At 32.8% G+C, this 12769-nt stretch overlaps 2 protein-coding genes across 2 annotated transcripts; one reads left to right on the top strand and one right to left on the bottom strand.

Annotated features, from left to right (window-relative positions):
* The first annotated feature begins 3794 nt into the window (after positions 1 to 3794).
* On the top strand, positions 3795 to 5219 carry LOC145607678 (protein JINGUBANG-like). Its single transcript, XM_081663271.1, has one exon. It carries the CDS (start codon positions 3806 to 3808, stop codon positions 5216 to 5218), a length of 1413 nt encoding a protein of 470 aa, XP_081519397.1. The 5' UTR covers positions 3795 to 3805; the 3' UTR covers position 5219.
* Positions 5220 to 5853: 634 nt separating this feature from the next.
* Positions 5854 to 10244, bottom strand: LOC145606875 (glycosyltransferase-like At2g41451). Its single transcript, XM_081662717.1, has 11 exons — positions 9867 to 10244; positions 8501 to 8650; positions 8349 to 8401; positions 7834 to 7942; positions 7594 to 7728; positions 7438 to 7482; positions 7039 to 7226; positions 6772 to 6913; positions 6621 to 6667; positions 6443 to 6530; positions 5854 to 6352 (listed from the first exon to the last, which is right to left on the bottom strand). Exons 1-11 carry the CDS (start codon positions 10242 to 10244, stop codon positions 5927 to 5929), a joined length of 1761 nt encoding a protein of 586 aa, XP_081518843.1. The 3' UTR covers positions 5854 to 5926.
* Between the last annotated feature and the right edge of the window lie 2525 nt (positions 10245 to 12769).

The raw sequence follows: 12769 nt of genomic DNA, 5'->3' as shown, positions 1-12769 counted from the left end.
ACTTGAGCACATAATCAACCCACATGAATAGACCCAAATTAACATAATCCGTAAGATGTTACAACGTTTTCTAAACAATTTTATTATGTTTATATTTTTTTTATTTTTTTGGTTTTTCTACCTGGTATCCTTGAGTTTTTCAATTTTCTACCTTGTACCCTCCTAAATTCAAATTTCTACAAGGTAACCTTGAGTTATTAGTTTATTTTACATTATACCCTTGAGTTTTTGGATTTTTCTATATGGCATCCTTGTGTAGTAAAATAAATGACTCTAAATTAATTTGACTCAAATCAACACCATCTAAACGACTTAAACAAGCTCTTTTAGTTAAGTAGGAACAAAAAAAAGTTCTTATCTTCCATCTCAAACAATCATACAAACGTTCTACTAAATAGGGAGGATGAGAATCGAGTTAGTAATGAGCAATGTGAGAGAAATAGGGAGAAAAGGGAAAGAATGAGCCCAAAATGACGTCATGTGGTATTTGGGAGGCAAGAAAGTGGTAACTTTTGATGTTTTTGAAAATAAAAGGTGGTAATTTTCAAAAAAAAAAAAAAAAAAAGAAGGTGGTAATTGCTAAAATGGACATAACAGAAGGTGGTAATTGTCAAAATTTCCTATTTCTAATTGGTCATTTTGTCTCATATGTCTTACACGTAGTTTGAATTTTTATTTTCAAAAGTGTTCATCATATTTTTACAATTATTTACTTTGGCATATGCTCATGTGCAAGTTAATTATTTCTCCTCTACAATGTAAAATAAAAGTCCATTAAAAAAAATAAATAAAATTAAATAAAAGATTAGTTGAGTTGAGCAAAGATCAATCCATTATTCATCAATTACTTTCTAAGAGAGTAATTAGGATTGAACTTTCAATCAATTGTTGCCAACTCAAAGGTTGAAAGCTCAAAGTCGTGTTATGTAAAAGAAGTAACTCAAATTTAATGTTAATTAGAATAAATATAAACTTAGATTTAGTTTAATACTCAACCACTTAATGTTAATGATAATGAATATTATTGTCAATGAAAGGGAAATTTTATAAAATTTTGGTGATCATCCCATATAATGATATAAGAGAAAAGTTTTATTTATTACAAAAAAAAAAAAAAAAAAAAAAAAAAAAAAAAAATCATAATTATTCTGTTAATTGATATGCTACCTAGCATCTCCATGATTTGGCAACCTTAAAAATCAATTGATGGGCAAACACCCATTTGAGTAGCAAGCAGAGCGACTCGTGTAAACACAAATTTGAGATCAATGAGATCTTAGCTTAATGGTTAAAATTGAGGACTTGTATACAATAAATCATATGTTCAAATTTCACAGCTCGTATTTATAATTTGTATCACCTATTGTTGTTGTAGCTCATTTAAGCAAAATAATACGGAGTGTTATAAATTGTCATCAACTCTGAATTATATTAATTAATGCACACAATTGTGGAGGCCAATTTAGCACATCGTAGGAGATTCATTTATGTGTGACAATGGTCTGCCTAAGACCACGTCACCAGTACGATATAAACTTTACCCACTTAAGTCTTAATTACAATATAAATGTAAAATGTGTACGAACAAATCGATGAACTATAAGAATTTGGTTGTTATTCGTTAAATAAACGTTTATTAAAAAAAAATTTGGACTGACTGACAACTAGAGCTTAGCCAATATTGTCGTTTTAATCTCATTTTACCCAATTGAATTGAATGCATCACCAGTGTAATAAACATTTCAAATTTAATTTACAAATTACTCCATCCATTTCAAATTTGGATTTATTTGCTCTATTTTTTTTTTTATTATTATTATTATTACTATTTATTTTTACAATTTTGATATACGGAGTAACTGGGGAAGCTAACACGGTAGCCATGTTCGGAAAACTCTTTTGGATTAATCTTATGCCACATGCTTAATTGTAGAGAAAAACATTAAAATAAATATCTACATAATATCATAAGAGTTTTAAAAAAAAGTAATTAACATTAATAAGGACAAATAAATATAGAACAATTTTACGGTAAAAATATCTCCACATTATTAATAAGTATGACTGTATGAATATATTGTTGAAAAAGGTCTGCTCACTTTATGATATGGAGTAACTTGCCCACAACAACAAAGACATTTTTGTCAATGTCATGAACACATATGAAAGGCGTGTCATAAATCGTCCGGCAATATAGATGATGAAAAGTTGGATTCTATAGGATTAAACTATGTATACGCCTTTAGTGTTACTCCGTATTATTTTATGTTATTTTAAGGTAAGGACTCTACCGAATCAACATCTCTCACAATAGGTTACGTCCGCCTAACTCCGCAGACCAGCGCTAGAGAATAATTGAACTAGAACCCTCCGCTTGTTCTATAAAGTTCTATCTATTCTAATTTATCTATCTATTCTAAAATATTAAAATTATAAATTTTGTATGCGGCTGGCCACATGGTGCGACAAAGGTTACTTGTAGGGTGTTTATGGTGCGGCATGGGTTATTCGTAGGGTGTTATCGGTTTGGTCATGGGTTACTTGTAGGGTGTTACTAGTTTTGGTCAGGGGTTACTTGTATGGTGTTACCGGTATGGGGATTTCGTCTGGGGTCACTTGCAGGGGTTACTCAAAATACAAGTAACGCCTACAAGTAACCCCTGATAAAATCGGTAACATCCTACAAGTAACCCCTGCTGCACAATCTGTATTAAAAAACGTTCTCAAGAATGTTTATGTGCCACAAACCTCATTTTATTACGCCACGTCAAGTACTCAACATCTCATTATACCACATCACAACTTAATCAACCCTCTTTCATTACGATAAACCTCTCATACCAACATTGCTCCATATAAAAACATAATGATAAGAAGATTCAAGCTCTCATCCTCTTATTAGAAAGATGGACATTTAATTATTTAACCATTTAATTCAATTATCACCTATGGTATAAATATGAAAATAAATGTATATAATAAGGGTATGTTCTCTTAGGTTGAATTTAGTTCAATTCAGTTTAGCTCAGTTCAGTTCAGCTCCTAATTTCCTTCTTTTATAAAATATTCATTTCATTTCAGTTTAGTTCAGTTCAAGCTCAGTTCAGTTCACTTCAGTTTAAGCTCAATTCAGTTTAGTTCAGCTGAGTTCAGTCAATGAGAACATGCCCTAACAACTTACAAGAACTAATTAAAAAAAATACTATACATATTAAATACATATAACCATAAGGTTGAATTGAAGTAGCAATTTAAATCCTTTACAATGGCTACGCCAAATACTAATATGTACTCCCTTCGTCTCTTTATTAATGTCCACTTTCTATCATTTATTACTCACATAATATAGAGAAAGTGGACATTAATAAAGAGACGGAGGGATTACGTATTGAAAAAGTGTACTATTTTAAACAAAATAAGTGGCACATATACCTATGACTTGGCTGGCTATTTTTAACAAAATTGGGGATTACATCAAATGGCCACCAAATTGTTCCATGCTTAAATTCTCCAGCTTAATTATGACGCAGTGATTATGACTAATCACAATTGTCAACCCTTATCAATGCATCATTATAGTCTATAGATATAATATAACTATATATTGGACCATATATTATATACATCACCCTAGGATTATACATAAAAACAAGGTGTACTAACACTCCAAAATTGATCATAATATATAACGATTACCTACCTTTTTGACGATATTAAATGCATGATTATATATATATTGCATGCATATATCCTCATCTTAAACACCAAATTTCCAATCTCAAAAATACATTTCTTAAAATTAATAATGGACCGCCAATTTAGTGGTAGAAAATCTCTTTCATGTTTGTTAGATGATGATAATATAGAAGATCAATCACCTAGTTTTCATCACCTTTCTCAACTACAAAATCGAAGGCTTTCTTGTTATACTCACTTCCCCTTAGATGCCTCACCTTTGCACCCTCTAAGCCTCGACGAATCATTATGGACTCGTACGTCTATTTCAAATTCTTCTCATCCTTCTCTTCTCTATTGTTGCATCTCCTCTCTTCGCCATGATGGAGATCTCTACTCCATCGCGGTATCAGGGGACATAGTGATGACTGGCTCAACTAGTCGTCGAGTCCATGCATGGCAGTCAGGTGACTGCCATGCAATAGGCTACTTACAAGCTAGCTCGGGTGAAGTCCGAGCCATGGTGGCTCAAGGTAACATGCTCTTTACATCCCATAAGGATCACAAAATTAGGGTATGGTCCATGAGATCACACAATTGTAACAATTCTGCTAATAATAACTTTAAGCCTAGAAAAGTTACCACTTTACCAAACACCAACCATTTCAAAAATTTTGTCTTAAGGCCAAGTGTCCCACAAAATAGGTTCACTTGTAAGCCAATTACCCCACAACATAAGGACATCATTTCTTGCATGGTTTATTACCATATTGAAGGAATTTTATATACAGGGTCATTTGATAAAACTGTTAAAGCTTGGAAATTAAATGAGAGAAAATGTATTGACTCATTTATAGCTCATTCAGATAATATTAATGATATGGTAATTAATCAACAAAATGGTTATCTTTTTACTTGTTCTTCAGATGGAACAGTAAAAATGTGGTTAAGGGTTTATGGGGAGAATTCTCATGCTCTTATTAAGGTCCTTAGTTTTCAAGCATACCCTATTTATGCCTTAGCTTTGAGTAATCAAAATCAAAGTAGTAGCTTCTTGTATTCAGGATCTTTTGAAGGGTGTATTAATTTTTGGGAGCAAGAGGTTTCTTGTCAGTATAATCAAGGCAAAAGGGTCTTACAAGGGCATCAATTCGCAGTTCTTTGCCTTGTAGCCATTGAGAATTTTGTGATAAGTGGATCTGAGGACGCGACAATAAGGATTTGGAGGAGGTCATTGGAAGACAGAAAAGCAGGGTGTGCTCATGAGTGTCTTGCTGTACTAGAAGGTCATAGAGGGCCGGTTAGGTGCTTGTCTGCTTTCTCGCAGAAGGACAAGTTTGTGGTGAGCTTTTTGGTGTTTAGTGCTAGTTTAGATCAGACTTTTAAGGTGTGGAGAGTTAAGCTTTTGCAAGAAATGAAGAGTTCTTCGGGTGATGGAGAAGATATGGAAAGAAAAAAGACTGTGGAGATCGAAAATGGCCCTGTGCTGTCTCCTTCATGGGTGAAGAGGAAGCTTCAATCTCGAAGTGTTAATTCTGTTTAATCATGAGTTTGATGCAGTGTTAGTTATAAAATTTAGAAGCATATTGTATGTTAAAATTGCTACATATTGTTAAGCTAATTGTATCATCATTCATTCATTCATCATCCTGCTGCAATTTATATGATGCATAATTGCATACATAAATATGTACTTAGGTCTTTGAATATAATATCAACTAGAAGTGGCAAGGAGGCCGATTTCTAATGGGATTAGAGCAGATGGCAACAGTCAATGAGTTAAGAGTTCTTTCTTTGCCTATACACAAACAGACCCCAAATCGGCCTAGGCCTAGAACCAGCCCATGGCATGGACAGACCAGTTATAAGTCCTCTTGAAGGCCGAACTTGAACAAGCTCAGCTAAGTGGCTGAACCACCTTAAGCCTCACTTGTTCCAGTCCCTTGGCAACTGAAGTCAACATATTATACAATATCATAATGTAGTCAGGATACTCCATCATAATCTTTCCTGTTCTGAAAATTGTGTTAGTTGTACATGGTTAAAATCTTTCTATGATCAATAATGTAATGAACTAATTCTATTAGTATAAAATGTGTATTGTGCAATTCCAATTAACCTATCTATAACACTAGTACTGCACAGTATTGTGTTATCTAACCTGCAATGTACATATCTGTTTTTTATCCACCAAACCAATCAATGAGGTAAAGAATGAGAACCTGTCAAAATTTTGTACTATGATTCGCGACTATTTTTCTTCTGTAATATCGTCAAAGCCTGGGGGAGAGTAAGGTGGGGTTGCTTGAAATCTCTTCACCCGATTTCCTCCAGGGTCCACTCTGTGTTCTTTGGAAATTTGAAGCATTTTCCCTACATCAACATTGTCTGCAGAGCCATTGCTTCTGTTAAGATTGTCCTGTGCTGATACGATCACATCTACATCATTGAAGCCTGGTGGAGACAAAGGTGGTATTGCTTGAAAGCTATCATGTCCACTGGTTTCTTCCAGGAGTCTTCGTGTAGTTTCTAGGATATCGATACCAAGCTCCCTTGAATTCATTTTTTCTACATCGACATTGTCTGCAGAGTCATTGCTTCTCTTGAATGGAGTGGCCAGTGCTGATTCGATAACAGAAGCAAAGACCCCGGATTCCCTTAATCCCTGAATTATATCCTGCCAAAACATTTTCTTTCTTAAGTAACAATGACCTAAAGATCATTATAATGTATAACGGAGAAATTTCTTTGAGAGTATTGGACTCACCAAAGGAGCATAAATGCGAAGTAAAATGCCATACTTCAGAAGTTTGAGTTTTGCTGCTACATCATTCCACACTACATGTTCCTGGTACCTACATCAGGAATAATAATTTACAAGATTAACAGTTAGATTTTTCATAAAAATGTTATGCATCCTATTAATATGCAGTTGGAATTCTCACCATTGGAGCATTTCTTCTTCAGTGGCAGTAGAAGCAATAATAAATGCCTGCAATTTGGGAGTTACATATATCAGACATCATCAAATTAAAGGTTCAAATCAAGACAAGACCAAGATTAGAGGAAAATTATGATAGGCACTGTTTAGCTTACTGATCTATCAAATTCCAACATGAAGCATCTCTTCACATCCTCCCTTGTAGGCTTGCATCCACACCTATCACGCCTTGAGGTCAAGTCGGAGAATTTTGAGTATGTGTAGTGCAAAACTGCAGCCTCCTCCATTTTCATCTCACTGAAACAATTGTCAGAAGCTTAATCATATATTAAATATTTAAAAATATGCTTAGATCAAGTATCCATTATACAGAACAAAAATACATCAGTTTTAAAGGAAAAAAACAGTATAACAAAGCATACTTTGGTGTTTTTTCGTAGTTATGCCATCGATGGGCTCCATTAGGCCGAAGGTGATCTTGAATTCTTGCAGCTGCTTTTCCATTTCCGTAAGTCAGAAAATAATTTGGGTTGCTCCGAGTTGCATCCCTGTAGAACTGAAAATAGGTCTCCTTTGGAAGATGATCAAAGTTCTTTTTGAACAACGAAACCTGAATCAAATGTCAGAGAAATGTGATTGGCAGAAGGTATGACTTCTAGAGAAAAGGAATATAATTAATCTTAGCAGCTGAAGGTTAAGCATATAAAAACATCCACTTTCTAATATTATAAAGTTAGAATACAGCACAATGGCAGCTAAAAACTCTGTTATTTATAATGAGTACTAAAATAAATATGCAAATCTTCATTTAGAAATGTTACCTCACTGAAAGGTTCTTTGATGTCATCTCGTTCAACAGAGCTTTCCTGAAATTCAAAAGCAATGGGACAATGACTGATCAAGCTAAGTAAACAAACAGAAATTAATTGTCTTTACAGCAAGTCTATGAAATTAAGGAGATGACACAAATCACTCACATAATTTGGAAAAATTATCATGTCAACGTCTGCTGGAACATCAGTCAGTAACTCTCTCACAGAGTATCCTCGTGTTCCAGCAGGGTGCAGGAGCTCATCAGTGTCAAGATGGAAAATCCAATCCATGCCAGCATCCTAGATAAGATCAGATAATTGACTTAAAACATCACATGACTGCACACCGGAAGAGTGAGTTATAAAGTTGATGATTCAATGGTTGATAAAGTTTATGATTCTTACTCTTGCTAAGCCAATAGCCATTTCCATGTTGAGGGTTTGCTTCACAAATAGCTCATTGTTGCATGGTTTGTAGAAAAAGTTTGAAAGCCATGACTCACTCCATATTCGGCTGTCAACCAAAATTTGAAGCAATGTAAGCATGTGCATTTTTCGTACTCAGTACAAAACAATAAAGTACAAGCATTGATAATTTCACATCTGGTTTATAGACTGTTATTAGGACTAATCATTTCAGTTCAAGTACCATGACATGGCACTCCAGCATCGCTATGGACACTTGACACCTCATATTTCGGACTTAAATCATTGGGCACATACTCATGTCTTTCATGAATACAGAAGTCTGAGTAACATAGTATTGAACCACTAAACATGAGGAGAAAGAAGGAGACATAAAGAATGAAGAACACTTTGGTCTTCCAATCAACACCGACCACACTTCCAAAACTAAAAGTCGTAAAAAACAAGGATCAAGCAAGCAGAATTTACAAAACTGATTTCAAACAAAAACTTACCTCTTAGCTTGTTGTTCTTCTAGTTCTTTTGTTCTGTAGATCACCTGTACCCCCTGTGAAAACATCAGAGATATCGTCAGAATGTAATCCAGCAACAGAGAAATCAATTAAGTTACAGCTTAGGCAGCCCTAGGTAAGATAAGTAAACTTACAGGAATAAACTCAAGGACTCTAGATACGTTAGTGCTTGCAGCCTTCCCTTCCACAAAGAGGATAAAGTTTGTAATACCGACAACCTTATGGTAAAAGATCCACGGTAGCAATTGTTCTAGGCCAGCTGAAGTAGTTGACGTAATAGATGCCTAATGTAATACAGAGAAATCACTTAGATATGCTGCATATTAATAAGACTTAGATACACTACATCATTGTAGATGATCAAAAGCAAATAGCACTCTAGTTACATTATTCAGAAATTGAATGGATGATGTATTTATTACCAAAATATGATCAAATCAACATCATATAGACAAATAAAAACAACCAACACTCAGTAGAAGCTATAATAAAGCTTCACATGTGCTATTGTCTATCGCACATATGTGACACGTGACGCTCCTTTAAGAAGTTAAGACCAAGTACACAAACACATCAAGGTGAGAGCACACTTTAGAATAAAACCTAATTCGATACTTTTACCAGAATAACAAATATTTTTGCAAGAGATGTGATTAGTAACTTAACATAGTGATTGAGTTGTTGCATTATTTATTTGTTCATTCTCATATTCAAATTTAGAATCATTCACAATCATATTACATAAATAAGCAGCAACTAATCTATGTTTAAATATGAAGTATAAGATCACTAACACAACACTTCACTACACTCCCTTCCTATTTCTATAATTTATCTCAACCGACTTTTGAAATTATTTAATCAACATTTAACACCTAATCTTAATCGACGTATAAATCCGAGTCATGAAATTAATGTAGTTCAGGAGAAGTTACATGAGACAAGGAAGAAATCCTAAAATAACATTTATGTGATGAAGAACAAACCCTAAATCTCCAAAAAAATTATACAAATTACACTAGCCTATTAATATATAATATTTGTATTTTCAAGATTAAAAGTCAGCAATTAACAACTCATTTCTGACAATAGACAATCTCATTTCAATAATTAGTTACTTAAAGAAGAACAAGCATGCAGATTACTATGATTTCACGCATGTTTAATCGATCTACAAATGAACAAGATTGTAATTAACAATTTTAACCAATTTATCTCAGAAAAATAATTAAAAGTAAAAAAAATTGGTCGAAAAAACAGAGAAATTGGCCAATATTTAAGCAAGAATCAATAAACCCGGATGAAAAAAGCCAAATATAAATACACCAAAAATCAACAAAACCCATCAACCAAAATGATTAAAACTCTGGGTTTAAGAATTAAAAATTAAATAACCAAAGATTAAAATTAAAAAAAAAATGAAAAACCCAAAAAAGGGGAAGTTAAATCTAAGTCATACAAAAAGAAATGAATTTCAATAATCATATATAAATCACTAACCTTGGGACTAATTGTGGAATCATTATAATTAAAATTCCAGCCTCTGAAATAAGGAAAAACAGGGGAATTGGATTGACCCAATGCATTATTGGGGCAATTACTATTATTTTTATTATCATCAAAAGATGATGATTTGATAAAAGGGGAATCAAGCATTCCAGGGAACTCTTTATTAAAATCAAAGGACCAGCGGGTAATCGGGTCGATACCGCCGCCTCGCCATTGAAGGAAGAAGGCAAACAGAGCAAGAAACAGAGGAAGGAAAGTAAGGAAGAAGATGAGTTTATAAAGAAAGTGTTGTTGAGATGAATAACAAGAAGAAAGAATTGTTGAAGGAAATGATGAATTTCTTCTTAAAGAATGGTAAAAACCCGCCATTTTTGGAGGGTTTTGGAAGATCAAGAACAAGTATTATTACGCCATTAAAGTAGAAGAAATCAAAAGAATGAAAGAGAAAATTTGGTATTTAAAGGAGGGAAACGTATATATAAATGAATAGTAGAGCCGTTTTGTCGTTGGGATTTATATTTTATATAATATAGTTTATATTATCTAACTATGAAAAAGGATAAAAGCATTATCTTTGACATGGAAAATGACTAACACCTAAATCAAATGTTTCTCTTGTAAGCTTAATGGTGAAGGACCATAGCACCTTTTATCGACGACAATAAAATATAAGTGTTCGGTAAAATCAGTTGTTGTATTGCTATTTAAGACATCATATTCATATAGGCATATGGGTATCTGATGAGATAGCATGTCTGTACGCGTGAAAGATCATGGCTTTCGTGAGTCTACCAATAAAAGCACCATTCTAAATGATTTTTATTGCATTTGATGGTTCATTGATTTATGTCATTCATTTAGGTTTTATAGAAAGAATATTTCAATGCAAATTGATTTTTCCCATATTAGTAATGATATTTGTGAGTAATACTCCATAAATTATTTTTAATTATATAAATTTACCAAATAAAGCCAATCATTAACTACTACACATGATAATGAGTTAATGACTAAATAATTCAAATTTGGTCAAACAATGAAAAAATTTAAATAAGCTTGATACACTAAAATTAATGTAACCTGTCCTTAATACAAGGTATAGCAATTGAGATACATAACACTGATTTATAAACTAATGTGAACTTTTATAGCATTTTCTAAGTAAAATAGAGAAAAGTAAGAAGTAAGCAACAAAATAATTTTTCCAAGTGTCAAATTAGGAATGTTAATGCATATTCATCGGCTTCGATTGTGACAATATATTATATGCTTTTCAATTTTTCATGTCCTTTATGATTCATAATTTACTGTATAATAATCATGTGGCAGATTTATAATTAATAATTATAATCTTTAATAAAAGTCTTACACGTAGCAATAATTTTGAAATTAAATTTAAAAAAAAAATAATAATAAAAGTGGTCAATCAATGTTTTAGCGTACTTAGCTTTCATTTGTACATGTGCCAAGTAACATTTTTTTTCTTGTCCTTTTCTTTGTTTTTCTATTTTTCCTAGAATTCTTTGAATTGATAACAAAATGATTCATCTTTTTCTTGTTTTCTTTTCCTTTCTTTTACATTCCTTTTGGCCTTTTGGGGTTGGGGTGAAGGAAGTGTTTGGTGGAGGAACTATAGCTTACCAAAATATAGGAGTACTTTCTATTTTGTGAGATAAAAGAGCATGTTAAAAGTTGCCCTCATTGACTCATTGATGCGAATATTACTGTACTACTTTTAGTCAGGGGCAAGAATCTGTCTCGGGTCACCGGGTCGGGCCTCTTATCTCAACCAAAATTTACCAAATACCTCGAGAGTAGGGTGAGGAAATCTCGCCTCAACGTGTCTCTAATGAAACTTGAGCTCATACAATAAATTCATGACAAAAAAGTCTTACCACTAGATTAAGCTAAATTTTGTGCATACTTCCATTCTCATGCTTGTCAGGAAAAATTTCCAACGGTAAATGAATTTTGTAAATGAAGAAAGTCATAAGGAATCCTAAATTCTGAGTAATGTGCATAGCACCAAATGAAGAAAATAAAAATTTATTAAATAAAAATTTATTTAATACTGTAATTTATTTTGGGTAAAGAAGGCTTAAAAGTTATAATGATCAAAGGGGAACCTTCCACCATGGCCATTTGGGCCTAGTCTTTGTAAATTATTGTAACTAATTAGTTAATGAACCTAAATAACCTTGTATATGCTTTTAAAATATTGAGACATACATAGTGATTAGTTTTGAGCGAGAGGTAAAAGAATCAAATCCCAACCCTTTTCGGCCAAGATCCTAAAAATGATACAAGCTCTTTGAACAACAGTATGAACTAAGCAAGCAAATGTACATCATGAAGGAGAATTCATCCCTCCGTAAATATGTACAATACCCCAAATGATAAGCCAAAATATCTTTCTTTCTTTCTTTTTTTTTTCTTGGAAGATAAGCCATAATAGGTTTTGTACACAAAATTGTTCTAGTTTTTGCTGTTATCACAACTTATTAAAAGTTTAAAACTAGAGGAGGCTTTTAGTAAAAAATATATAATGATGTATAGAGTCACAAAGGACAATGATGTATGCGAGACTCAATCCATAACAAAAGAGTTTTGTTTTTCTCTGTCCAAAATCAGTCATCACTTTGTTCCAGCATCTCATAACTACGAATAAGAATACAATTAATATTCTGTAATCATCCACAGTTGTAGTATAGGGATAAGGAGTAACTTAAAGCTTGTTCGCTAACATCTTTGTTTTTTCATATTTCAGATTTTTGAAAATTAAACACAACATTTTAAAAGCAAGAACGTGTAGTAGTAGTTATCAACCTTATTGCCATTTGGTAGTTATCAAAATTAACATGATTAGTTTATGTATGATTCATTTCAAGTTCACT

Source organism: Chenopodium album, chromosome 23, assembly GCF_948465745.1.
Source record: "Chenopodium album chromosome 23, dcCheAlbu1.1, whole genome shotgun sequence".
Lineage (NCBI taxonomy): Eukaryota > Viridiplantae > Streptophyta > Magnoliopsida > Caryophyllales > Amaranthaceae > Chenopodium > Chenopodium album.
The sequence above is the reverse complement of the archived record's forward strand: the minus strand, read 5'-3'. Positions and strand labels throughout refer to the sequence as shown.

What these genes read in the sequence shown, in the direction of transcription:
- LOC145607678 (XM_081663271.1), top strand. Translation starts at nt 3,806, where the DNA reads ATGGACCGCCAATTTAGTGGTAGAAAATCTCTTTCATGTTTGTTAGAT.
- LOC145606875 (XM_081662717.1), bottom strand. Translation starts at nt 10,244, where the DNA reads ATGGCGGGTTTTTACCATTCTTTAAGAAGAAATTCATCATTTCCTTCA. An exon ending in ATTCCACAATTAGTCCCAAG is followed by an intron (nt 8,651 to 9,866) that starts GTTAGTGATTTA and finishes GTATTACATTAG; the next exon opens with GCATCTATTACGTCAACTAC. An exon ending in GAAGAAGAAATGCTCCAATG is followed by an intron (nt 6,531 to 6,620) that starts GTGAGAATTCCA and finishes TTCCTGATGTAG; the next exon opens with GTACCAGGAACATGTAGTGT.